The sequence below is a fragment of the Pomacea canaliculata genome, linkage group LG8 (assembly GCF_003073045.1).
Source record: "Pomacea canaliculata isolate SZHN2017 linkage group LG8, ASM307304v1, whole genome shotgun sequence".
NCBI lineage: Eukaryota > Metazoa > Mollusca > Gastropoda > Architaenioglossa > Ampullariidae > Pomacea > Pomacea canaliculata.
The window spans coordinates 25117198-25142282 of NC_037597.1; the positions used below are offsets into that span (position 1 = coordinate 25117198).

The 25085-nt window shown below is 37.2% G+C and overlaps 3 protein-coding genes across 4 annotated transcripts; 1 reads left to right on the forward strand and 2 right to left on the reverse strand.

The window, feature by feature from the left end:
• Positions 1-1281: 1281 nt before the first annotated feature.
• LOC112570040 (nucleic acid dioxygenase ALKBH1-like) lies at positions 1282-5170 on the reverse strand. The gene is made up of 6 exons (XM_025248228.1): positions 4998-5170; positions 4468-4567; positions 3933-4095; positions 3462-3540; positions 3051-3244; positions 1282-2450 (listed from the first exon to the last, which is right to left on the reverse strand). Exons 1-6 carry the CDS (start codon positions 5130-5132, stop codon positions 1649-1651), a joined length of 1473 nt encoding a protein of 490 aa, XP_025104013.1. The 5' UTR covers positions 5133-5170; the 3' UTR covers positions 1282-1648.
• On the forward strand, positions 5133-8780 carry LOC112570041 (SRA stem-loop-interacting RNA-binding protein, mitochondrial-like). The gene is made up of 4 exons (XM_025248229.1): positions 5133-5248; positions 5489-5547; positions 6462-6569; positions 8550-8780. Exons 1-4 carry the CDS (start codon positions 5188-5190, stop codon positions 8613-8615), a joined length of 294 nt encoding a protein of 97 aa, XP_025104014.1. The 5' UTR covers positions 5133-5187; the 3' UTR covers positions 8616-8780.
• Positions 8781-8938: 158 nt separating this feature from the next.
• Positions 8939-23752, reverse strand: LOC112570039 (serine/threonine-protein phosphatase 6 regulatory ankyrin repeat subunit A-like). 2 transcript variants are annotated; one of them, XM_025248227.1, is made up of 7 exons: positions 23511-23752; positions 16113-16371; positions 15366-15640; positions 14506-14740; positions 14114-14365; positions 13535-13726; positions 8939-12579 (listed from the first exon to the last, which is right to left on the reverse strand). In XM_025248227.1, the coding sequence occupies exons 1-7, from the start codon at positions 23618-23620 to the stop codon at positions 11962-11964; spliced, it is 1941 nt and encodes a 646-aa protein (XP_025104012.1). In that variant the 5' UTR covers positions 23621-23752; the 3' UTR covers positions 8939-11961. The 2 variants fall into 2 exon arrangements, with proteins under 2 accessions (XP_025104012.1, XP_025104011.1); XM_025248226.1 differs by having other exon boundaries at positions 15366-15643.
• Positions 23753-25085: the final 1333 nt, after the last annotated feature.

Below are 25085 nucleotides of genomic sequence, written 5' to 3' on the forward strand. Positions count from 1 at the left end.
ATAGTGTGGGAGGTCGGCATATATAGTAAGGTACCGTCAGTCAAATCCTTTAATGTTTGGAGGATGAACGATTCCAAGTCGATCTCGTCCTCCTTCAAGGGGGCCTGCTCCTAAAGCCCTTCTTAATCCGATAAATGTGGACCAACGTTTGTCCAAGAATGGCAGAAGTTTTTGTAGAAGTATATTGTACAATGTATCATTGCCAAACTTGATCAATCTAGCTGTCTCATCGACAGCAGCATGCACAAACCAAACTCTGTAAGCTAACAGAGGACAGAAAGAAGACTGAAGTGATGAGAATAAACAACAAACAGGAACTCCCAATCCAACTTCAAGGAGAGAACATCCTGAAAGCAGATTTAATAAATGCTTCCCTAGGAGCCATGCAGATTTACCCAATACATTTTTCATGCAGCAAGAAACAGCTCTTACCTGCACATGAATAATAAAAGTATTGGGTTAAGCACATGGCAGAGAAGACAGCTTTATGTGCTGTTGCGTGCTCTTGCTAATTAACTGGTATCACCTGTCAACCCATTTATCATGATTATCTTCACTGAACCCACATGGTGAGTCACTCAAGTAAAATTATACTAAAGGTGCAGATAGGATACCTAATTTGGGAAGATAACATAGCCTGCCAGACCTTTATCAACTGCTGTTAAAGACTACATAGTTGATGGTCTGATAACATCAGCAGCAAAGTGATTTGGAAATAAATGAAAAAGCTTATTGGAGACAAAATTAAGGAAAGACCCCTCTCTCTGAGTACTTGCAACGAACATTGTTATATGGGGTCCGAGATGGAATCCATTTAGAGGAAAAGATGAATGCTTGAAGCAGATATGAACTGGGTGGAATACATCAGGAAACAGCTGGGCAGGTGCGTGATGTCTGAAGAGAGGTCATATTGCAGAAAGATTATAGAAGACAATGAGAGAATCCTAGAATCAACAGTATCAGTTAACTAGATGCTCATCACAATCACAAAATGTACCTGTGACGCCTAGTAATAAGTGCAGACAAGTCTAACAGAAAACTGGTTCAATTATGTAAAATGTTATATTTAGCTTTGTAATTGTGCCACAACTAATACTAAAAAGGTAAGACAACAAGAATGCATTTAATGTGCTTCACTAGGAAGGATATAACAGCTTTTGTACCCTTTTATAAATTTTATTATCAAACCATTTTTTCATTCACAGAATATAATTTATTTTGATCATCATTGTTATCACATACTTTAGTCTTGGCAAAAGAAAGCTTCTTCAACTCTCAAACTGCAATGATTTAAAATTTATTTAAAGTGCCACTTAAACAGAAGAAAGAAATATACCTAAAAGTATATGCACAAAAAAGACTGCACACAAATGAATATACACCACCAAATATAATCAAGAGCACAAACTAGAAACAATATGTTAAACTGTATAATAAGCTGTAAAATCTAATCTATACATGTGAATAAAGCACCCAAACATAATAATCTGTTATCTGCTTTGTCTAATAAAAATTTGGCATTCATATGAGAAAAAAAGTTTAATTTTAAAAAAAGCCAGAAAAACTTATTAGCTTAATAGAACTATAATAGCATTAGGTGAAGAAAACACACACATCACAGATGCTGATTAAAAATCGAAAATTTAGGTCACTTAACATCCTCTTCTGATAGCCTTCTTGGGAATGTCTGACCAGGGGCCAAAACTTGTCTGACATTGACATTGAGTCTCGATGACTGCATGTATATCGAAAATGGTCTCCAGTCTAGCAGTTCCAGTGCACAGGTTATCTGACTGTTTACTTGATCAACTAATGCATTGTACATTTGATAACTCATTGCAGGTGCTCTACACTCACCCTGCACTTTGTGATTCACCTTATTTTCAATTGCTTTGTGAGGTTTGCTTCCATATTCAGGCATTTTACAGTCTGTGCAATTTTTTTCTCTCAAAATATTTTCATTCGTAACTTTGACACTGTTTGTTTCACTATGGTCACCACTGGCTGGAACATGGTCAAGTTTGGTATCAACTTGGTCATGTGAGTTAGCAGCATTGGAACATTCAAGTACATCTTCATGAAGATGATCGCATGATTTTCCACAATCATGATCAGAACCACCCTTCAACACAGCACTGCTTGAAACACAAGGCTGTAGACTGTCAGATGAGAGTCTAGAAGATTTATAACATTCTACCACTTTGAAAGTTTCACTCGCATTTCTTTTGCATGCTTTCTGTTCACAATGTGCTTTGGACACTATGGATTGTGGCAGAGAGGGCAGCAGAAAATCGTCTTTGGTTGGTGGACACAGAATACGAGGCACAGCATGATAGGTGAGCCTTGACACACCACTCATGACACAGATGTCGCCACTGTGAAGTAAGATCGCTGTAGGTTTGGTCTTCTTTGTCAAGCCACCAAGCAGAAATATGGCGTCCAGGCCAAAACTGTTTGACAGAAACAGATCTGATTGTCTTTTCAAATGACAAAACAATATTTCTTAATTAAACAGAAGTGTCTAAATTCAAGTTAACAATACAAATGAATGCATATCGATAACTTTTACAGCTTTTTTTAAAACACAATACGGTTTTATAATATCTGCTGTCAAAGACAAATTTTGATTATTCTGACATACTTCAATACTTTGATACATAAACTTTTAGTCCTTAACCTGCTTAACACATATTCAAGCATGTCAGCAGGTGCCTTCCTCTCTATCTAGCAAATCTTCATTGGATACAATATATCTTCACTAAACTTTACACATAAACCCCCATGTGTGTGTGTAAGAGAGGGCACACTCGCACTTGCAGTCATATGTGGGTGCTAAAACCCCATGTATAACTGTTTGACTGTTGTTTAGCGAAACCAATATTTTAAATTTTGTTAGAATCATCATGTTTGTATCATTGTAAACATAGGAAAAGCTTCTAACAAACCTACTGAAAAGCCGAAGAACAACTTTTAAAAAATCCATTATACAAGAAGACAACAACATTGTCCAACGTCAAGAATTTTAATTCAGTAAGAACTCAGAATACTACCTGAAGGAAAGAAGTGGAGCTTGGTGGGTGAATTCTGAATGGTCAGTGTGAGCAGCCAAGGTGGAGTCTAGGTGATAGTAATTGACAATACCAGCTTCTGCCCTGAAGTCAGGAAATCCCAACACTGCTGCTACATATTGGGATAAGATGCCTAGATCCTCTGGGAATGGTGTGTAGTGGTCTCCTCTATATTCCTGAGACAAAGATAATTTTTAAAAATCAACAATTAACAACCTATCTTCTACCCCATAAAATATCAAGATACTTGCCTTCTGATGTCCAGTAATGTGGATCCTAATTTTGTAAGATTTTTTTTAAAGCTTATGCATGGGAAAGAAAAAAATGAAAGAAAATGTTTCTTAGAAGTTCCTTATTTTACTGTAACAGTGTGAAATACTTTTTTGGTTTTACCTTTGTATTCCAATCATAATGATAGCCAACTGTTGTCCACCGAAGCTTCCACAAGGGTGCTGTTTTGTAAAAATTTTTCCTGAAATACATAAAATGAAATCACAAATACAAAGATTATAAATTATCAGAGAGCATCTGTTGCTAAAAGTTTGCTCATTAAATCAAATTCTATTTTTTAAAGTGTAGATATATACAATTAGGTATTCAAGAACAAGTACCTGAGGAGACTGCTCCAAAATTAATTTTGTACGCAGAACATAAAACTAGTAACTTTAAATAGAAAATGGTTGCTATTCACATAAGACATGAGGAACTTCTACTAGTAACAGTGAAGCAGCTTAAGCTGGTCTGGGTTGACGATGTTGGAGAAAACATAACTGGTCATAGTCAAAGGATGAATAAAATACCTCCAAAATACATAAGGTACACATTCATACATTCTTGTACATATCTGTGGAACTGATCACTTACTTGTCACAGTTTTTAGCAAAGTCCTCCCACATGCTTTTAGGATCAACATCTGGATGGACACTTAGGTTGGTAACATTTGGAGGTAGTGGAAGGTCTGCCAGACATCGGCTCACCCAGTATTGTTGAAACCCATGTAGAAAAGGATTTTTTACTAAGTAAAAGCCTGTAAATAGGTTAATTTTACTCAAAAACAGTTTTTTAGGGGGATGGCAACTAGAAACTGTATCATCATATTACATGTGGTTATACTATGTTGCAAAGTTGTAGCATATGTAAATATAACAAAATTACTTCAAGGTATTAAACATAAGCAAGAGTATGATGTATATTTGTAGGCTTGAGAACAAAATTCTTTGTTAATAGTATCATTCTTATTTTAAAATTATTAAATATTTCAGTTTCACCTTACACTTATGATGTACGAAATTCATATTTTATGAGACAAAAAGTATTACAATCTGATGTCATATATGTACCTTAAAATGTACATTATATTTTGATTATAGACTACAACAAAATTGCTGGAATTTTATACCTTCAGGAAATGAAAAATGGTAGATTTCCCAATCGGAAGCATTCTTCAGGCCAGACACTGGCTTCAGAGATGGATTTGAACATGGTGTTACACGTACAACCTAACGGACATTTAAAAAAAATAAATCACTGTACTAATTAGAAGAAAAAAACCGCTTTTGACAAGTTTTGCTCACTTATTCCGATCGCTCAAATTTCTCTCTCTATATATTTCAATCAAGACATACTTTTACATTGAAAGACTATATTGTCTATAGTAGGCAAGAAATACAGTCTTGTAATAATTTGTGCCATATGATATGTTTGCAAGTTGCAACTACCCCTCGTCAGAAGAGTCCGTCTTCATTTGACTCATCAAATAAGATTAAACGCTATCATAATTTTTTGTAAAATATAAGAATCACACTCATAGGAACAAGGAGTCGTAAGGTGATTCGAGCCTCTACAACATAAGCATTATACATGTGATCATAGGATAGCAACCTATATTTCTGTGATTTATAAATTTCAGTTTAAAAGGCATGTACAGACCTCTTTATCAGAATAAGTATGGGGATTTTTTCCTAGATCAACGACATCAGAGAGATCAATGTCGTGGTCTTTTCTTTTATATTTCTTAAATTCTGGTTTGAAAGCGTCAACGTCGTCTGGTTCTTTTTCCGTCATCTCAATAAAGGGACACAACTAACGTGCTTCCGTTACAATTCACGCCTGTTCCTCAATGGCATCTCGAAGGACTTTCAAACTTTTTGTGGGTAATTTGCCATGGACAGTCTCCAAAAGTAAGTATTGCTTTTTATTGGTTGTAGGGCTATCCTCGCAGTGAGCTTATATAAACTTTTATTATAAAATCATCTGAAACGTTAGCTCACGACTTTCATGTGTGAAACAGTCTGATCATTAAAGGTAACGTCATTCATATAGTAGCAAATAGGGAAAAAAGATGAATAGCTCCTTCAGATATCTAAAATAATATTTCACACGAGTGTTGATACTATTATTGTTGATATTTGTTATTTCAGATGAGCTGTCAGAGTATTTCAGCAAGTTCGGAAACTTGAGAAGCTCTTCTGTTGTATTTGTAAGTCGTGTTTAATTTTTAAAAAAGTGAAAAGATAACAATCTGCAAACTTTTCGAGCCCATTTTGCTGTAAGCTTGAACAAAATATACGAGTTTTGACCATCTAGGGCTGTGCTCACATCTCTTTCCATTTGTTTAATGGAAAAAAAAAAATTTTCTTGCTTATTTTATCTCTCGTTAATAAAGCATTGTCATTGTCTTGCTCAGTCACCGGTAGTCAGCATTGATTTCACATTTTACTTATTAAGGTTTTATTTTTTAAATTTATTATTATAAAGAATTGAATTTGTGAAGACATAGCTACTTAATTACTCACCTGCACATTGAGGGGCCAGAACCAAGCCATGACTTGGTCCCAGAACAGAGCAGGGACAGTGATGGAGGACTAGAGGTGCAGTGAACAAGATCTTTGCATGCGATATTCCTCCTACATGCTTTTTTGTGTCATAATTATGCCAGGTATTCTAGAATTGAACAATACATATAAGTACAAGTCACAGGACAGAGTAAACAGTTCATTATGGATATAATATTTTTAAAAAAGTTTCTGAATGTTTTTATTCGAAAATGTGTTGTACTGCTGGGGAGGGCCCATTTAACTGTTTTGTAAAACAAGCTAAAATTCATGTAACGATTGCACAAAGCAACATGAACATGTACTAGCAAATCTTATTCTCCCTTTTCCAGCTTCATAACAAAACATGTGTAGTACTGATGGCTCAGGAGAAGAATATTAAAATGCCATGGTAAAAGCAGTCCATTGCATTTACAGACCTAACAAGAGGTTACATTTACTTCTCTTAAATCTGGGCTTTTGATAAGCTAGTTTTTGCTAAATTGTATTTCATGATTTCATTTTGTACTGTGCAGAAGAAACATGCTATATTCCAATAAAGTTATTTTTTAATGGGCAGGATAACAAGACTGGTTTGTCCAAGGGGTATGGTTTTGTGGAATTTTTAAACAAAGATGGCTACACAGCTGCCGTGTCTCAGGACCACCATTTATTAGAAAAGAACAAGGTATGCGCATTTTTTTATATAATCAGAAAGACAGTTCTGTCGAATGTGTGTGTGTGTGTGCCTGTGCACATCTGATCTGTTAAAGTATTATTTACACATTTGTGTACACATTCATATATTCCTGTTACATATTGTACTTTGACAGCTGCAAACCAGATACCTTCATGATAAAGAATGGGACTTGTATATCTTTGATATTCACACCATTTTAGCACCAAGATATTGAGACGCCAGTCAGGTTATCTTAATTTCATTAGATGGAATCAGTCAGCCAGACATCATGAATACCACTGTGCTTTTAACAGCACAAGGCTGAGATGGAGCTAGTTGCCTATTTTCGGGGAAAAAAATTAAAGAGAAACTAAACTAAATAGAATGACATAATAGGCATGTAAGAAAAGTACAAAATAAGCAGAAATCAATTGTTCGTACCTCAGACACCCTGTGATCCCCCTGTCAGACTCCTAGAATTTGCGCAGAGGCAGAGACTCACCTTAAATAACATCTTACATTCCCACAAGAAATCAATAACTGCCACATGGCACTCACCTGATGGATTGGTCGATAATCAAATCGACCATATCCTGCTGCTGAGATGCTTCACATCCAGCATAAGCAAGACAAGGATTTACCCAGGCGCTGACATGGTAGCGACCTAACCTGATGAAACTGAAAGTGAAGAAATTCTCAAACTCAAACACTCACCCCGAATTCGCTTTGAATTGGAGAAGCTGCAAGATCCTAAACATTGCAGAAGTCTTCAAGGTCACAGTTGGCTTACGAACATTAAAGAATGGACTGGTCATCCTGTGCAGGACCTCTTCACTATCACCCAAAATAAGCAAGAGTGGTGGGCCCTATCAGCTGCCATGTCTATCCATGTACTACCCCCAACGACAGGAGCCAATCAAGTGACGACTGACCTTAGACTATCCTGGAAGAATACTTTTTTAAAAGTAAATTCAGAAGAAATGAGGTATCTCAGTAGGATTTTAAAAAGGCTTCTACACACAGGGTCACTCACTGTGACCTTGTGATAGTCAATTCCTGTAGGCTGTAGACTTTAGTCACACGTCAAGTAAAAATAAACGCTATTATTAGTGTTAATGGAAATCATCTACAATATTGCATGTAAGAGGTAACAGAAGACTGCAGTTTGATGCTTTACCTTGGAGCTTTTGGTAGCCACTATTTTTATGAAGTGTGTTACAATAGGAAATTACTGAATTCTTTGTCAGTCACTTTTTTGTGTAGTCTGTTGTGTAATCTGTTTTAAAGGTATGTGCTGCTTATCAAAGGTGCAACCACAGAGTTTACAAAGTCTGTCTGAAAAACAATGGGAGTGGTGTCACAATTTATTTCAATCCCAAACAAACTACATGGTTTTCCCTTCAAAGTAATCCCCCTCAAGTAGAATGCAATTTTCGATCCTTTCTCCTATGCTGCTATGCACTGCTGGAAGGACCCTTCTGGGATGCCCCTCTGCTCTCTTGATGGCCTCCATGCCTTCAAAACGAGTCATCTTGAGCTTGGGGAAAAGGAAAAAGTGACACGAAGCAAGATCAGGTAAATAGGATGGTGGTTCAAGTATGGCGATGGAACTGCCAGATAATCAGGTGTTTGCGAGCAGATGCATTGTGGTAAAGCAGCCACAATTTGTATTGCTACAACTCTTGTCTCTTCTTACGCACTGAGCAAAGCAAATGCCGCAGAATCTCTTTGTACACTTGCTGATTGACCAAGATATGATAGATGATAACACAATCCACTTATCTTTTTCCCATAGCTCACACAGCACTCCCAGTCCTGTTACTTTTCAAACAGACTTGTAGACCATAAATGCAAGAAAGAATGAGTTATCAGTTTTCTGTCTTGATGTTTATGACTTGCTGTACTCATAGGTCATTCAAATGCCCTTCAACCCCGTCCTTGGCAATATTTTGCTTTATTTAGTAACAGCTGCTGTTGTTTGCTTTGCAGCTGACACTGGGGCTAGGAGTACGCCCAGCCTTGAATAGACAACTTGAAAATGATGACAGTGAATGATCTTTACATGTTATTGTCTTTTTTTTTTTTTGGTGGGGGGGGGGGGGTGTTATGTGAGATTGCGGAATGTTAGAAGGGGGAAAGGTAGTGTCTAGTATGCTGAAATGTGCCAGAAGTTTGTCATAATTAAAAGTCCACATACAATAAAAATTTTTTTCATCTGAATACTCTGCGTGTGTGTGACGGAGAGGAAGAAAATAAATATGACCAAGTCTCGTCAACTTCCATGAAACAACCCGTCTTTGAAAAATAATAATGACTTAAATTTTTCCATTACTTGATACACCCAGCACAGTGTAACATACAAGACTTCAAAGACAACAGCAGTTTCGAAGCAAAAGCATTTTACTTTACCTCAGCACTCACCTCCCATATTCCATCTTCATCATTCTATGAAGTTAATGAATAATTCTGATATTGCACAAATGGCACTGAAAAGGTGGTGTTACCGGAGAGCCCTAGTCAGTAAACAAGCTAATGTACACTCTGTTACAAAAAGATAGAGAGAAAGGCTTAGAGCTCATGCCCAGGTTATTTTGCCTGTTACTGTACTTTCACGTTGTGCATTAAATCAACAGACAAAATATATATTTTACACACTTCTTCAATACTGACTTTTAAAAAAAGCAAGCAACGAACAATTAAATCCAACTCTGTTAATTAGCAGTTGTACACTAAATTGTTTTAAAAAACAACCTTTGTCTTTTTACAGCAATTGGATCTTTTCATTCCATATGTAGTAATTTTAGACTAGGACTTGTCTTATAAAACTCAAAATCCAAACTCTCTTGGTAGCTTTCATCAGAATATACTTTTACGCTCTGCAACAGAGAAAGGAAATTTTCTGAAAGTCTTTGAAACATCTGAACTGTAATATATTCAGAAGTGATCAGCCATCGGCTAAAAAAATTTCCATATTTGTACTTAATCTGCATGTGTGCAACCATGCACCCACATTTATGCTTTCAAACAATGCATAAATGTACATATGTTCTCCTATAAATGGATACACTTTTTTTCAAGATAGAAAAGTTACAGAAATTAACTCTCAAAATCAATACAAAACACTGTAAACAGATAAAAGTGAATATACTTAACAGTTATTTTCATTACATCAGAAAATTAGTAAACAAATATACATTTACAGATAAAGGAGGTTATTTAAAAAATCAAGTAACAGCAGAAACTAGCTTCTATTTTTGGCGACACTCGTAGAAAAAAAGTTACTTATGAATGGGATGTGAACAGCCAAAAGTATGTAAACGTTAAAAATTTGAATGATGGTCAAGAAGACCATGTCCCAACACAAGACTAAATAATTAGAACAAGTAATATTTTACACAAAAATAAGGATAAAAAGTATTCAAAACTCTATAAGCATTCTGAACACATGCCACAGATCTTGCATTTTCTTTTCCTTGACCTCCACTGTGCTGTGCTGATGCTCTATAATCGTCATCTTTGACTGATGCCTATGACTAGATTCAACAATACTTGGTGACACATTCTTGCGGATTAGAAAATAGGTCTGTTCTTTAAAAAATATGTTGGAAAATTACTCAAACTCAAAGAATCACATCAGACAAATATTTTAAGCAATATGAAAATTATCAGTACAGAATGATTTAACCTTTACCTGCTTTTGATAAAAATTAAAAAATATATTGATAAATGAGGATCAATGCTATTTAATATTTTGGAAGGAAATGAGCCTGTTTATTAGTAAACATCCTAGTCATAAATGCTTCAAATGATATGACAAATGTTTCAAACACAAACATGTTACTCAGAGCTTTAAACAATGCTAGAGTCACCACATTGTGCAAACACAGTACAAAGGTATCGAAAAATAAAAAAAAGGCAACAATGTATTTGGAAAAAATGCTTTTTTCAGATTTATGTCCAGCAGTTGTGCCATCTCTTCCAGCACACTTCTTGGGAAAAAAACAAATTGGTATCACTGTTAAAAATCACAAAATAGCAAAAACTGCTTTGGCTCCAAAATCATAGACAAATTCATATGCACACATTTCCACACATACATACACCTGTATTTATATAAATATACACATTATTTATTAAACATATGTAAATAAGCAGAAGCTATTGAGAACACAAGTGATGTAATAACATGGTGGGATGAAGAAGTGACGATCACTGGGTTTGCGAGCAAGATTATTTTAGCAGTTCGCAGTAGGTGCTCTACTTAGTGAAGTTGTAAGGCTGATTATCTCAATCTGCTCTTTATGAAGAGTTGCCTCTGAGGAAGCAGATTGAGTTAGAGACTGCTGGTGCTCATCACTGTCTTAGATGACCATCTTTGTGTGGGGGTCCTGCTGGAGATTTTGTCTTCACATTTTCAGTTCCTTTTAGATTTAGTAACAGACATTTCTTGTGCTTATCAACAAAAGAAACTAGAGAAAGTGCTGTGTCAGGGCTCTTCAGAATAAAAGGGTGAAATGGAATGGCATCTTTTTTCTATTGTATATTGCTATTTAAAAAGTGTTATGTGTGGCAGTCTTGCTATGGAGCCAGGTGGAATTGGTCAACAACCCTTTTAGTTGACATGTACAACCCTAAACAGGTAGTAAATCTTGTCTACATCTGACTGCCTGATGTCTATATTAATGAACATTTTTTGGGGGAAACAAGCTAGTGTAACATGATGAGCTGTTACTGAAGAAAACTTGAATATATTGCAAGTTCATCACAGACTAGTTATTAGGATTTTCATGCCTCTCACTTTCAGCTGTACATAGCTTCTATTCTTCATGGTAGAAAGATATCCTTTGGTGTTGGGTGAAGAATCATGTTTCACATTTTTCCATCAAAAATCCCTTTAAAACAAGTTTCCATTTTTGAATTCCAAAAGAAATCAGTATCGAGGAATCTCTGTATTCTGGTGGTTAGTGTGCTTGACTGTGGAGCAGAAAGATGGTAGTTCAAAGCCTGCTCAGGCCTGTGGTATGAGATTCTTTTTACTTCTTTACCTTTAAACAAGAGTGGCGTGTGTATCCAAGTTTTGAGCATTGGTGATGGCACTGAGTAATTCAAACTACTTACAAATATGTCAGGATTTTAATATTTTGATGTAATGGAACTATTACATACAACCGATCATTTTCAGGCATGCTTTTTTCCTACATGACAAGTTTTTTACTCAGCAGATCTTGGACTGAACAGCATCCTCAAACAGTAAGTAATATGAGTGTATTATTAGTACACACATCCATATATCAGTAACAAATATCAGCTTTATTACTTCTCTCAGTGTGAGGTCAGAAACATATGAAATGAAGTCGCCTTGCCATTACATGGTCAGACTGGACTTTCAGAAAAATAAGATTCAACATGTGTCAGCAGATTTCATATCTGGAAGCTCACTGAGGTTGATATAATTTCTTAGCACTTGTGGCACATTCAGATCCTGGAGATCCTCAGCATTGCACAACAATTTGTCCTTAGGGAGCAGCTTTCGGATGGCACACCGAGACTGCACTAGCAAAGGTTGTGGCTGTTCAACTAGCTCCTTCCATTCATGGAGACTTGATGGCCGAACATTAGGACAGTTCTCCAGTTTGGGAAGACTCTGCCGTAGATGATTAGCTGCTTCCTCCCCATACACAGCTAGCAACCAGTTAACAAAGATGTCTCTCTGACGATGGGCTGCATGTTGTAGAGGGCAACAAGGTCCACACTGAGGATTAAGGCAGGAAGAGATATGAAAGGGGCTGCCACAGGCCAGAAGAAGTCGGACAGTTTCTAGTGACCAGCTGTCTACAGCAAACCATAATGGCAAAGTGCCAACGTCATCTTCCAAACCTGGGTTGGCACCATGCTGCAGAAGAGTTTTGAGAAGAGGAATATGGCCAATGAAAGCTGCCTCATTTAGTGCAGTCATTCCATGCTGGCCACGTTCATTTACATTACAACCAGATTCCAGAAGAAAGTTGGCGGTTTTGATCTGCACCAAATATAGATATATTAAAGAATATAAAGGCATTTTATGTACTGAAGTAGTTAAACAATGTACTTCTCTTTTGAATTAGTAACAATCAGATTTATGAAGTGTATCTTCCTGTGTGGAGATGAGCTTAATATGTTGCACATGAAGGACCATAAATGAACTGACAGTCAACCATACAGTAAACATTAGTGTCAGCAAGCAGATAATGTCATGACGCCCCCCCCCCCCCAAAAAAAAAAAAAAAAGCATGGATGAAGAAATGAAGAGTGGGTGAAACAATACTCCTGATTATGTAAGATTTTTTTTTAAAGAGATAGATTCTGAGGCAAGATTTGAAGGCTTCAAATGTAGACTGAACAGAAAGAGGAGGAGGATTCCTGACAGTAGGGCTGTAAGGATAAAAAGAGTGTCTCCTGTCTACAGAGAAGAGGGCAGCACAAAGAGACTGACATGGGTGCTAAGCTTAGAGAGCTACACTGATGTAAGACCGTGAAGACAATGGAAGCACAGTGTAGTCAACTTGTAATCAATGCGAGCTTGGACTGGCTGGCAGTCAAGCTCATGTAGGGGTGTTGCATGGTTTTTTTTTTTTGCCTTTGGAAGACAAATTTAGCAGCATTATTCTGAGTCCTTTGATGTTTGTCCAGAAGTGGGTTAGTGAGATGAATAAGGAGTTGCAATAATCCAGCCGCAACAACAAGAAAGCAAACAAGCATTTTGGTGGAAGAAACTGACAGGAATGGTCAGATGTAATTGATCCTGCAAACCTCAAGAAAGGTAGACTAGATGGACTTGACTCACAGAAGACTGCACTGATCTGAGATTTAAGAGATCATGATTGAAAAACGTAACACCAAGATTCCAGTCTGGGAGAGAAACATTAACCTCTAAATATCTGTATGACAGTCTTCCAAATAAAACAACCAGAAATGAAGCTTATGTGCACAAATACCTGCTTGGCATGGACTGCACAAAAGAGAGGGGTGTTGCCATCACTGTTCTGTTCATCAATATCAAATCCATGAGCAAGCAATTCCTGGCAGCAGAGTTCACTTCCTCCAGCTGCCGCTAAGTGTATCAGGGTGTTGCCATTGTTAGGTCTGCGTGTTGTATCAGCACCACTGGCTATAAGAAACTGCATCACCTGCAAATGAAGATTTAATAATTACATTTTCAGGTCAGTAGCAAATGATTTTGTCCAAAATAATGCAGCTGTGTATATCCAGTAAGATAATTATGCTTAAAAGTAGCTTTCTCATTTAAACCAGTTTATTAAGCACTTCAATGGTGAAAACAAAGACCACTGCATGCCCTATAGCTTAGCCACTCGTGAAGAAGGTGAAGGCCATCAGCACCGATGCAACTAGAGGGATCATCTATAATGAGTTTTGCTTTTAGAAGATGTCATTTAAGCTCTGAACAAAACGACTGAAAGAACATTCTAGATTGTGCACATATAGATGCATCACTTTCTTGCAATCAAATATGTGAATGCTTGTACAGATACTATATGCTATGCACCCTCTCTGACCTGCAACTGTCCTTTCATGACTGCAGCGTGAAGTGGAGAGGCACCCAAAGCATCCTGGGAATCGATGCATGCCCCAGCGTCCAGCAGTAGCTCACAACATTCTTGCTTGCCACGTTCCGCAGCCAGATGCAAGGCAGTACGTCGATTATAGGCAGCCATATTGACATTGCACTTCCACTCAATCAGCAGTCTGACTACGTCGACATGCCCATTAAGTGCTGCCATCATCAAGGGTGTGAAGCGTCTGATGTCCTGAAAACCACAGTCAATAAAAGAGCTAAAAAGCCATTGACAATCCATCAACCAATCCCAACATTTTTTTTTTTTTAAATGTAGCAAAACAGAACACGGGTGCACTTTCTGGGATCACAGACTACATGTTTTGGAATTACCTGTGCATCTATCTCAGCTCCTGCCTCAAGAAGCAGCTTGCAGCAATGGGTGGCCCCGTGCTGTGCAGCATAGTGCAGGGCTGTGGCTGCACTGTGGCTCATTCGGTTGACATCACAGCCATGGGCCAGAAGCAGCTGCAATAGCTCAGCCAACCCTTTTTCAGCTGCACAGATGAGTGGTGTGTTGCCAAATGTATCCTCTTCCTCCAGATCTGCCTTAGCACTGACAAGGAACCTGGAACACAAGGAACACACTGACAAGGAACATGCCAATAGAACACACTACTAAATCAATAACTTATTCCTAATGCACTGAAATACCAAAATCAATAAGGCATGAGTGTGTGAGTTGGACTTCCAGTTAAATTTTCTATAAAAAAATTGTCTACTGTTTTAGGAAAGTAGCTGCCGCATATTCAAAGTTTATGATGCTATGATTCTGCTGGACTGCTAGTATCAGAAAATACTATCAAATCTGCACTAAACAGTCAGAGCTGACAGCTTGATATTTTCAAAATTATGTCTGCTAAAGGGAATATTTTCTGATAGGAAAAACAAGTCATGTTTTGGGATATTTAAAGGACATAAAAAAGAAAAATATTTTTTTTTTCGACCGACATATTCTTTTCCTTAGTCTTTTTTAGATTAAGTAAGAGATGAAAAGACAAGAGACCAAACAAAAACCTTAATGTTATACTTGTATAATTGAGTTATGGCAAATAAGCTTAATTGCTATACTTCAGTGAGTTATTGTATGTAAATCTGACTGCTATGATTGATTAATGGGTGTTACATGCAAGCCTAGGTAATATACTCGCACAGGAGAAAAAAAACTAAGAGTAGACCTAGCAACTTTATACCTGCACAGACTGAGATGGCCATTTTCAGCAGCACAGTGTAAGGCAGTACGTTCATGATACCCACGCTTGCGGATAGATGCATGATTTTGTAACAAGTAGCGTACAATGGGAAGGTGGCCATGCATGGCTGCTAAAATCATGGGTGTGTCTTCCTGCATATTCTGGGCATTGACATTAGCACCTGCAGCACATAAGGACTGACAGCAGTCTAGGTAACCTTCGGATGCCGCCAGGTGTAGAGCTGTGTTACTCTGTGGACCTGCTGGCAAATTCACCTGCTGATTCAGGGGGAAAAAAATGTACTACACATGCAACAAGAATTTGTATAACAAAATTTTCCAAATATCAATTCTTTACAAACTTATTTGCATACACATTCTCTCACCTAATGAAAGAAAAGGGCCATATATTCATTGCTTCAGCCCCAGGCTCTAATATTAATCTGATCATCATTTCTAGCTGACTGAACGTAGGTTTTTCAGCTGCAGACTTTAATCCAGAACCTTGCTCAACTCAGTCTAACAAAACTCTGGTTTTCCACAACACTTGTCTGATTGTTATCAATCAGCTTCATCCCCAATAATTATGTATTATCTATTCTCAACCAGTTTCATTCAACCTATATGTGTCACCTTACCATTACCAGCCATCTTGTTAAGTGTCATCTGTGGTAAGACATCACTGTTCTCTCCCAATCCTAGCTTAACAATAATGATTAAGAAATACAACAGAAATAATCTCAGATACCTGACTATCCCATTCCAAAAGCAGCCGCAAGACTCTGATGGCACCACGACTTGCTGCGATTGTGAGCGGTGTGTAGTAATCAGGATCGTGAGCGTCAGGGGAAGCCCCTGCATGCAGCATGACTTCTGCACAAACTTCGCAGGGAGCAGCACAAGCAGCGAAAAGCCCTTCTTCCACATCCTCCTGACCAGGAGGTTTGTCCACAATCAGTTGTTTCACCCTCCCACAATCCCCTGCTGTGATGGCTTCCACAAGGGTGCTGAAATAACAAATCCAAAATTAATAATTATCTTTGCTAAAATCTGTTTTTCTTAACCACCACTCTTTTACATATACACCTTCTATTCTCCTTTGATATCTTACCTTATGTTTATCACTAATTATTTTTATAGTACTTAATCACCTTATTTAGTTTATTCTTTCCCTGTAAAAGGCGAGGACTAAACGGCGAAAAGCATCGTTTTGCTTATTATACCTCTCGTTAATAAAGAATTGTAATTGTTTCAGAGTGAAACACATTTCTCTCTGAATCTCTAAGGCAGGCTCTATAAGTGTGCTCAAAGTTGATGATTAATAAGGTTTAAAATGAAAAAATTAAGTCATCCCCTAACTTTTGTAGGAAGCTGAGAAATGGGGTTGGGGAGGCATAAGAGACCTCACTTTTCCTGGGCCCAGCTTTATGTCAGGGCAGTGCCTATCAACCTTTCCCATAATGCTAGTCCTTCTTCATACCCTTCCTATTGCAATATCATGTTACTCTCAGCTCTTGTTCTTGTTATTTGGTTTCTCTTTGTGTTTTCTGTATTTGATTTTATTCTTCGTTTAGTAGGGTTGTTTATTATTTTATAGTTCATGTTATTTGTTTTCCAGTCCCCCGTATGCTGTCCATGTTTCGTTTTTGTTCTTAAGCGGTAATGGCATATTCCTCAGAGGGTGAGTATACGCTTTACAAATTTTATATTTATTATTATCTCATCTCCCTTGCTGCCTTACCTTCCCCAACCCACTATTGAGTCAGGTATCTATTCCTACCAGCTAAGTTAACTGGAGGAAGTTTACTGTGCTGATCAAAAATGGAACCAGTGTGCTCTCAGTTCAGATGCTTTGACTGGTAACTGGGAAAACCCCCTACATCAAACCAGCAGTGATGGGTACCAGATTTATCAGGGAAGTAGAAGTGGAATTGGTGTTTTACGCTTATCCAGGAACTAAATCTACATTACAGCAAAGCAGCCAGCCTTGTAAACAGATGACAATGACAATTTGTTTATTTGGTGGACTCGTTCGTTTTAGTTTAGTTTATTCCTTGAGGAGCAAAGGACCACAACACCACCTCGTCAGCAGACCCGGTATTGGGCAGCACCCCTCAGTTGGGCCCATGTGATTCCAACATCCTTTGCCTTGCTCTCTACTGTTCTTATCCAAGTCTGCTTTGGTCTCCCAACTCTCCTCTTTCCCTGAGGGTTCCAGTCAAGTGCTTGCCTGGCAATGGTGTCAGCTGGTTTGTGCAGGGTGTGACTTATCCAGCCTCGTTTGTGCTTTTTGATGTCTTGGCTAGTGGCATTCTGGTTGGTTCTTTTCCACAGGCTGCTGTTGGAGATCTTTTCGGGCCATCTTATTCCCAGACTATGGCGTAGGCATCAGTTGGTAAAGGTCTGGAGCTTATCGTTGATGGTGTTTGTCTCTTTCCAGGTTTCAGAACCATACAAGACAGCTTTCACATTGGTGTTGAAGATGCGTGTCTTACTGCAGAAGGATAATGCTTGGGAGCTGCAGATGGGGCGTAGGCTGTTGAAGGCATGCCTGGCCTTGTTGATGCAGGTTTTGATGTCATCATTTGGTAGACTTTTGCCAATAACCAATGTTCGGGGAGTAGGTGAGGGAATCAAATACAAAATGCACAAATACAGGGCCTTTGCATAATATAGTTACAACATAAATTTGAAAATTATTTGTTCTCCCTGATATGTAGTGCTTTATAAAGTAAGCAACATTCTGGATTAATTTTAAACAGTTACTTGCAAATAAAATGGATACACGAAACTGAGAAGGATACTAATAGAATTTTTCGGGAATGTACTGCTGTCACAGATCTTTTGTATTTTGGGCAAATGAACACATAATGTTTCTTCATAATTGCAATGAAGGCATTTTAACTTGGCAGCGAACAAACTGCTGTAACACTGCTTGTGGCAGATTATGCTTGTAACTCCTAGCCTAAACCTGAAAAGGGAATTTTTAATAGGAATATGTTTAATATCAATTAAGAACTTAGCACTAAAGAAGCCTTATATGAGCTGTAGAATGAAAAATCGATCACTGCTAGATATTTTTCCATAAACAGATGCCTCATGCAGAGAAAGAACAGTACGTCAAGATGAGATCTGAACCTGTGACAGCCAATCTCCACTGTACTGGTGAAATTTATCAGGGAAGGTAAAAGGATTCAAAGGAAAGAATTGGGCTCTATGCTACAGTACATACAAATGCTATGCCTAAAACAAATGAGTCTATTATTATTACTAAAAAGTAATATATTTACTTCTTTGCATACAATTACCTAAAAGTGAAAGAGATTAAAGCAGACATAGAATGGCATGGAGGTCTTATAGTATAGCACATCATGAAAGGCAAGTCCTTAAATGTTCAATTTTTAGAAACAGGAACATATTTGTTTAATGCTTGTAGCCATGTGCTGATTTTTCTAGATTCTTGATCAAGAATCAAGTTGCTATGAGACTGAAACATAATTTCAACTATTTCTGTTAGCATCAAATGAAGTTGTTGAACATTGCCCACAGGTAAAGACAGCATCAGCTATGTAGCATGCAAGTACTTCCACAGACAGCTGTAGTCTAAAGCTAGTAGACTTTGCAGTCTAGTGATTCTGGCACAAGCAGCAACTCGCTGCTTGATTTACAGTTTAACAATGATGCTGAGAGGCCGTAAGTTAAAAAAAAAAAATAGCATAAACCTATCTCAAGTAGTCTTCTTTTCTATTTCTTTACCAGTCAGACTCTGAGTCATTTCTTGGGACAAAACTTGCAGTCTCCTGCTGCATAGCAACATGCTTATCATGTATCACAAGCTGTTCCCCCACCCTCCTCCGAAGAGTAAAGAGCTATCCATAACACTCTAGTCAGAAAACAGGATGAAAATTAATTAGTTTATATTTCAACAAAAATTTGAATGAATATAGCTATTCCCCCCATCTACCTGCCCACAAATAGAAGTTAGAACAATAAACTTGGGTAGAAAAGAGAACAGGCTGTTTACAACTCAACTAAAGATTTATCTAGGAATCTGAAAACTGATTTTACACACTGATCTTGCATGCATATACTCATTTAGCAACAGCCCATGAACTTTCACCACTCCTGGCCCTCATACTCAACAATATAATACAAATAAGCTTATTTATTATACATAATGTTGGGTACACGGTTTTATTTAACAAAAAAGAAAGGGTAGGAAAAAAAAAACCAGATCCCTCTGCCTGTAACTGTGCTCCCTTGAGCATATGCAAAGCTTTCCGTTATAGAGAGCATGCAAGGAAAGAAGAGCAACATGTTTATACAGTTTACTTTTAGTCCTCTGAGACAAATCGCTTTATCTTAGCTATATTCTGGCTTCTGGCACTTGGCCAGTCAGGAATGACTGGCGTATGCGTAGATCCTGAGCTCAAGATAGGGTGGAGCAAAGCGGGTATTGCGTGCCAGCCAAGAAACAGGTCAGCCATTTGTGGGTGCAGCTTCTGCCTTTCAACATCTCAATAAGAAAACCTTTGTTTCTCTGTCATCAACAGAAAACTCTGGAAGCAGCAGCTGATGTTTTGAAATGTACAGTGCAGTGCCAGAACCAGTTTTCTTTGTTTAGCTCCTGATGTTTTTGCTATCTACTTTTGTTTACTCTGGAAAAGTGCGACCTATTTCTTTTAATAACAAACAAAGAAAGTTTTGAAATGAATTCTGTCACATATTTGTGATTCTGTTTTCATGAAGGAAAAACATTTAAAAAGCTTTTAATTCTGTTTTTATGTATGAAAAATATTTTTAAAATGTGCGTACTTACTTTTTAATGTATGAAAAACATTTAAAAAAATTTGCAGATTTACGATTATGTTTTCATATATATACATTTAATAAGATTTAGCAAAATCCATTATCTTACCCTAGTTACAGTTAATAAAATTTGTTAAAAATTTACCAGTTTCCTTACTGCCTTTTGCTGTAGCATGGATTCAACGTTTACACAATTCAATTCTTTCAGATTAAAAAAAAAAACAAGTTTCACATTTCACTAAGTAAATAAAAAACATTTTTTGCAGCTGTTCTTGCTGAGCAGAAATGGGTGGATGATGTAATGAATGTACCAAAACTATTGTTTGAAAATGCATAAAGTTATTTGCTTTTGTAGTGCATTATGATAGAGTTTACCATACTTCTTAAAAAAAGTCACCAGAAATGTTTTGTGTGCAACTTGTATCTGTTAAGGATTGAAATAGTTAATATTCAAATAGTTCATTGGGAGATTATTTTAAATATAGTTATACAAATTCTTTCAAATATGCATGTGTACAAACAAACACAGTTCTTACATCTGATATTACTGCACATGAGGAAACACAAAACAAACTTCTTGTACCCATTTGATACTTATGTATATTAGCACCCTCTTACAAAGAAACAACTCAATGGTAATATTATAAATAACTTCTCGTCATGAAACAGGAATGTGTGGCACAGGTCTTTTAATGGAAACATTCTTTACTCTTGAAGGGGGGAAAAAAAAACCTGAAGCTTGTGGAATGTAGCCAAAATGACAAAAAAAGTCTAATAAACTAGGTTCTGAAAACTGTTGTACTGCTGTACCACCGAGGTGGCCTTATTAATTACTATACTTTTCACATTTCTTTCTCAGGCGCACACACACACAACAAGCTAGAAAGCTTTCAAACATTTTTTTCATGAATGAAAAAAAAATCCATGCAGCAGTCATCTGCTATATTAATTTACAGCAGGTAATGCCCAATTTCAAAGTTTCCAAACAAGATACAAACCTTGAATTTATGATACACATATTTCTTTACAAGGAAGCCTGGTGTTTATCAACTATATTACTTTACCTAAATAAACACTTCTCACTATTGATTGTATGATAGACAAGATAGAATTATTCTTCTATTGGCAATGAATCAATGCATTCATTTACATCCATACCCGCATGTATATGCATACATGTGTACAAACACTTATTTTCTTTTGAATATAAGCACTTTAGTGGTGCATGGAAAATCTAAACTAATAAATGGGTGTTCACCTAATCTGAACCAGCATGCAGTTGATGGGGATGGGAGAGGGGTGAGTTCAGACCAGTACATGACACTGGTAAGTGAATGTTGGTGATCTTGCCTTTAAGACTGAATTGTCCTTGAATGCAGCATGATGATCATTTCCAAAATAGAGACACTGCTGACAAGCACAAATATATTACTCTTACCAAACTTCGATACTCATGTGTTTAATGTCCATCAATGGCTTTCCATAAATACTATGAAATATCTGTCCCTGTTACCCAATGGCAAACTGAATGCTTTTCATCACTTAGCATGTGTGATAAAAAAGCCACAAGTACTCCCATGTCACAAGTATTACTTTAAATCTCTTTTTCTGTCATCTAGTTTAGTTTTTACATCGTTAATAGAGGTCAACACTTTGTTATTATTTATATTTATAGCTGCACCTCTGGCATGAATGAAGTTTACTGTGGCCAGCCCTGTAAACAGATGCTACATGGTGAGAAAGAACGGCGCATGCCCAAGACAAGAGCTGAATCCAGGACAGCCAACCTTCACTGTATTGTTGACAGGCACTAACTGTTTCACCATCAGACCACCCATTGAGTATATTACTGTAAATTTTGATCTATTGAGCACATCTGTATATAACCTGCACCCACTAATTTTTTTGTAAATCTCTACTATATTCACATTGGTTTATAAGCTGCAAATGATCTAAATGCTTCAATTGTATGCAACTTTGATTGAAAAAAGTAAACAGTTAACACTTTAACATCAAAGAATTAATGAACAGTAAACATGGTTTATAACGTTATAGAGAAGCAAAGAACAGATAAGTGGTGTGATGCTCCTGGAATCAGAAAAATCCGCAAACAAGCCAGGGTTTAAAGCTAGGGAAAAAAGTCAGCTTATAATTCTAAATTTACGATAAATATCTGAGAGGCAAGAGATGCTAGTGCAGACTGACAAATGGTAATGACTGGTAAAAATAATAAAGATTTGCATAGGTTTATTGGTGTTTAATAGCTGTGAAAAAATAGAAGGGTTCAACAGCCACATGAAAACTGAGTGTAACAATATAGATGATGTAATATGACAACTATCTACCTCCTCTCTTTTGACTCTGTAACACAGTGATAGGAATAAAGACTCGTACATTTCTTTCACCAAAGTATCATATTATTCTCTGTTATTAAGTTTATTAGAGGATTCTAAATGCAAGTATTCAAGCCTTTGAACACTGGCACTATCACCCATATTTTCATTACAATTGTTTACTTTCTACTTTATTTTAGAGTCCCCCCACTTGTCATCCCACTGCACAATCATAAGCCCACACCCACTGTAAATGCATATATGTGCTTATGCACACATACCTCTGTGAAAAATCCCAAAACAAAGATGCCAAAGACTGCTGGCCCTCTCAATACATGACGACAAAATCATAAACTATCACTTTTATGTTGATACACTGTGGAACTAACACAAATTTATGAGGTCTGCATGGCTTCTCTATAGTTAACACAATCTGTTTGTGTTGTCATCTTTATCTAAAAAAATACTATTTACACAGCTTTATAATCTCGAGCAGTCATTGATTATCGTACTATGCTACCACCTATAGTCTGTTAAACTGTCATTAGTCTTTCCTTCCGTACGCTGTGGAGTGTCTGAATCGATCTGATACAGTACGTGCAACTATACGTACAAACACATGATCTAAGAAATTACACGATCGCTAATTATCCTCCACGTTTTCTTTAAATTTTAATTGTATCTACAAGCATATGCAGTTGTAATATAAAACCTTTTAAAGTTTCCGCGCATCAAAGCTAAGTCGCTAGAGTTTCAAAGATCAATGAATGAAGTAATCTTAATCTCCATTCCCAAACTGATTTGTTTCTTTTAGCTCGCTATCTAGAGAAGTGATTAGAAAATTTTTCCTTATGAAAAATTGTATATGAACGCTAAATTTTATAAGCTACAGCACTGAAACATAAGATTAACACAACAGGATTCATCGAGCTACTCGCAAACACTAAGAATCCACCACAGTGTTTTGAGCGGCCAAGCAGACGACAGTGAAATAGCACGCTTACCTCATCCTCGGTCTGGAAATGCGCAATAGTACGCACCGACGGCGCAGGATTCTCTGAACGCTTGGTACCAACTGAAAATCACATGCCTCACAACAGAACCTTGTAGACATGCAGCACCCTTTTGGTTTAACGTAAACAACCTCCCCACTGAATATCTCGCAACAAGAAGCACCAGCAAATCAACATAAACAATCAAGTCACCTGACTCGGGGAGACTACTCCCCGTGGTCGACTTGTCTAAATGTTACAAACATTTCTCAATGTAAATCGCCAAGTCTGTGATATTTTAACTGCGTTTTCATTAACCGGATTTACTATAAAAAGGTAGGCCACATGTAAGAAATCTATCACAAAGAAAATTGCTTCATCCTGTATAAGTAATGTATCGAAGAGAAAAAAAGTACGCACTAAACGGGAGAACTTTAATGTTCAATCACGAGTAGTGAAAAGTTTACATATAGCATTAAAACAAAAATCTAAACAGACGAAAGATTTTTTGATTTTTTTTTATATATAGCTGAACTTTGGTGTGGGTAGGTTTAGTGCTTTAAAAGACCTTCGAGGTTTTTTTTAACCCCTCCCCCACTCTGATCCCAAACCACCACCAAATGTTTGGGTATACATGTAAGTTTTTGTGTATCTAGAACAAGAAGAAAAGAAAGGTTCTTGCATCAAAAAATCTGAATCTTGGCATGCTGTGGAATTCTGCTCAAGTATACACATGACTGTGAATGACTTTAGATGAGGAAGCGGTGAAAGTGAGGTATCCTTCGTTTTGACTTCGGTTGCACGTGATCCTCGTTGACGTTTAGAAGAAAAAAAAGGCTGCATGAGCGATCATGTGGCATGTCCTTCGCATTTATTTCTTGTTCGACTGTCAACCGAAAGCAGCGGCGCAAAAACGCGGATTTCCGTTTCCGTAACTGTTTTTTAAAACTGCAGTAGGAATTTAAGGTTTAAGAGATAGCTAGTATACCGTGTTTCTCCGAAAATAAGACTGGGTCTTATAATCAAGTTTTGCTCCAAAACAAAGCGATGTCAATTTTTTTATGTACATCTATTGTAATTCAAGTACAAAAATCTACATTTCTTCGAAAAGTCATCGCCTCGAACATCGTCATAACTCGTAACTAACGTTGTTTTATCTATATATTAGTATCACTACGATCGAACTCGATCCGCCCGAATGGCTGGCGATCTTAACCATGTCTTGTGGTTGGGTTAGGGCTTATACCACGAGCATCCTGAAAAAAAAAATTTCTACGGTTTATTTTCAGGGAAACACGGTATACTATCAGCTATAGCTATAATCTATTAGGGGCTGAGTACAGACGTATTTCTTGGTAAAATGATTTCGAAGTGCGTATTACTGTTTGATCTCGTTCATCAACAGCACTCGATTGTATCTGCAGTGATGTACCAGAGAGTGTATGAAGGTCTAGGAAATAAAATGTAAATGTTATTGTGATGAAGCAACGCAGTACTCGATCGTACATGCGTTTGATGGCGGAGCAGGACTCAGGTTCGAGTTTTGACCAGAAAGCTCTTTTTATTCGCGAAGCAATAAAAGGGTAT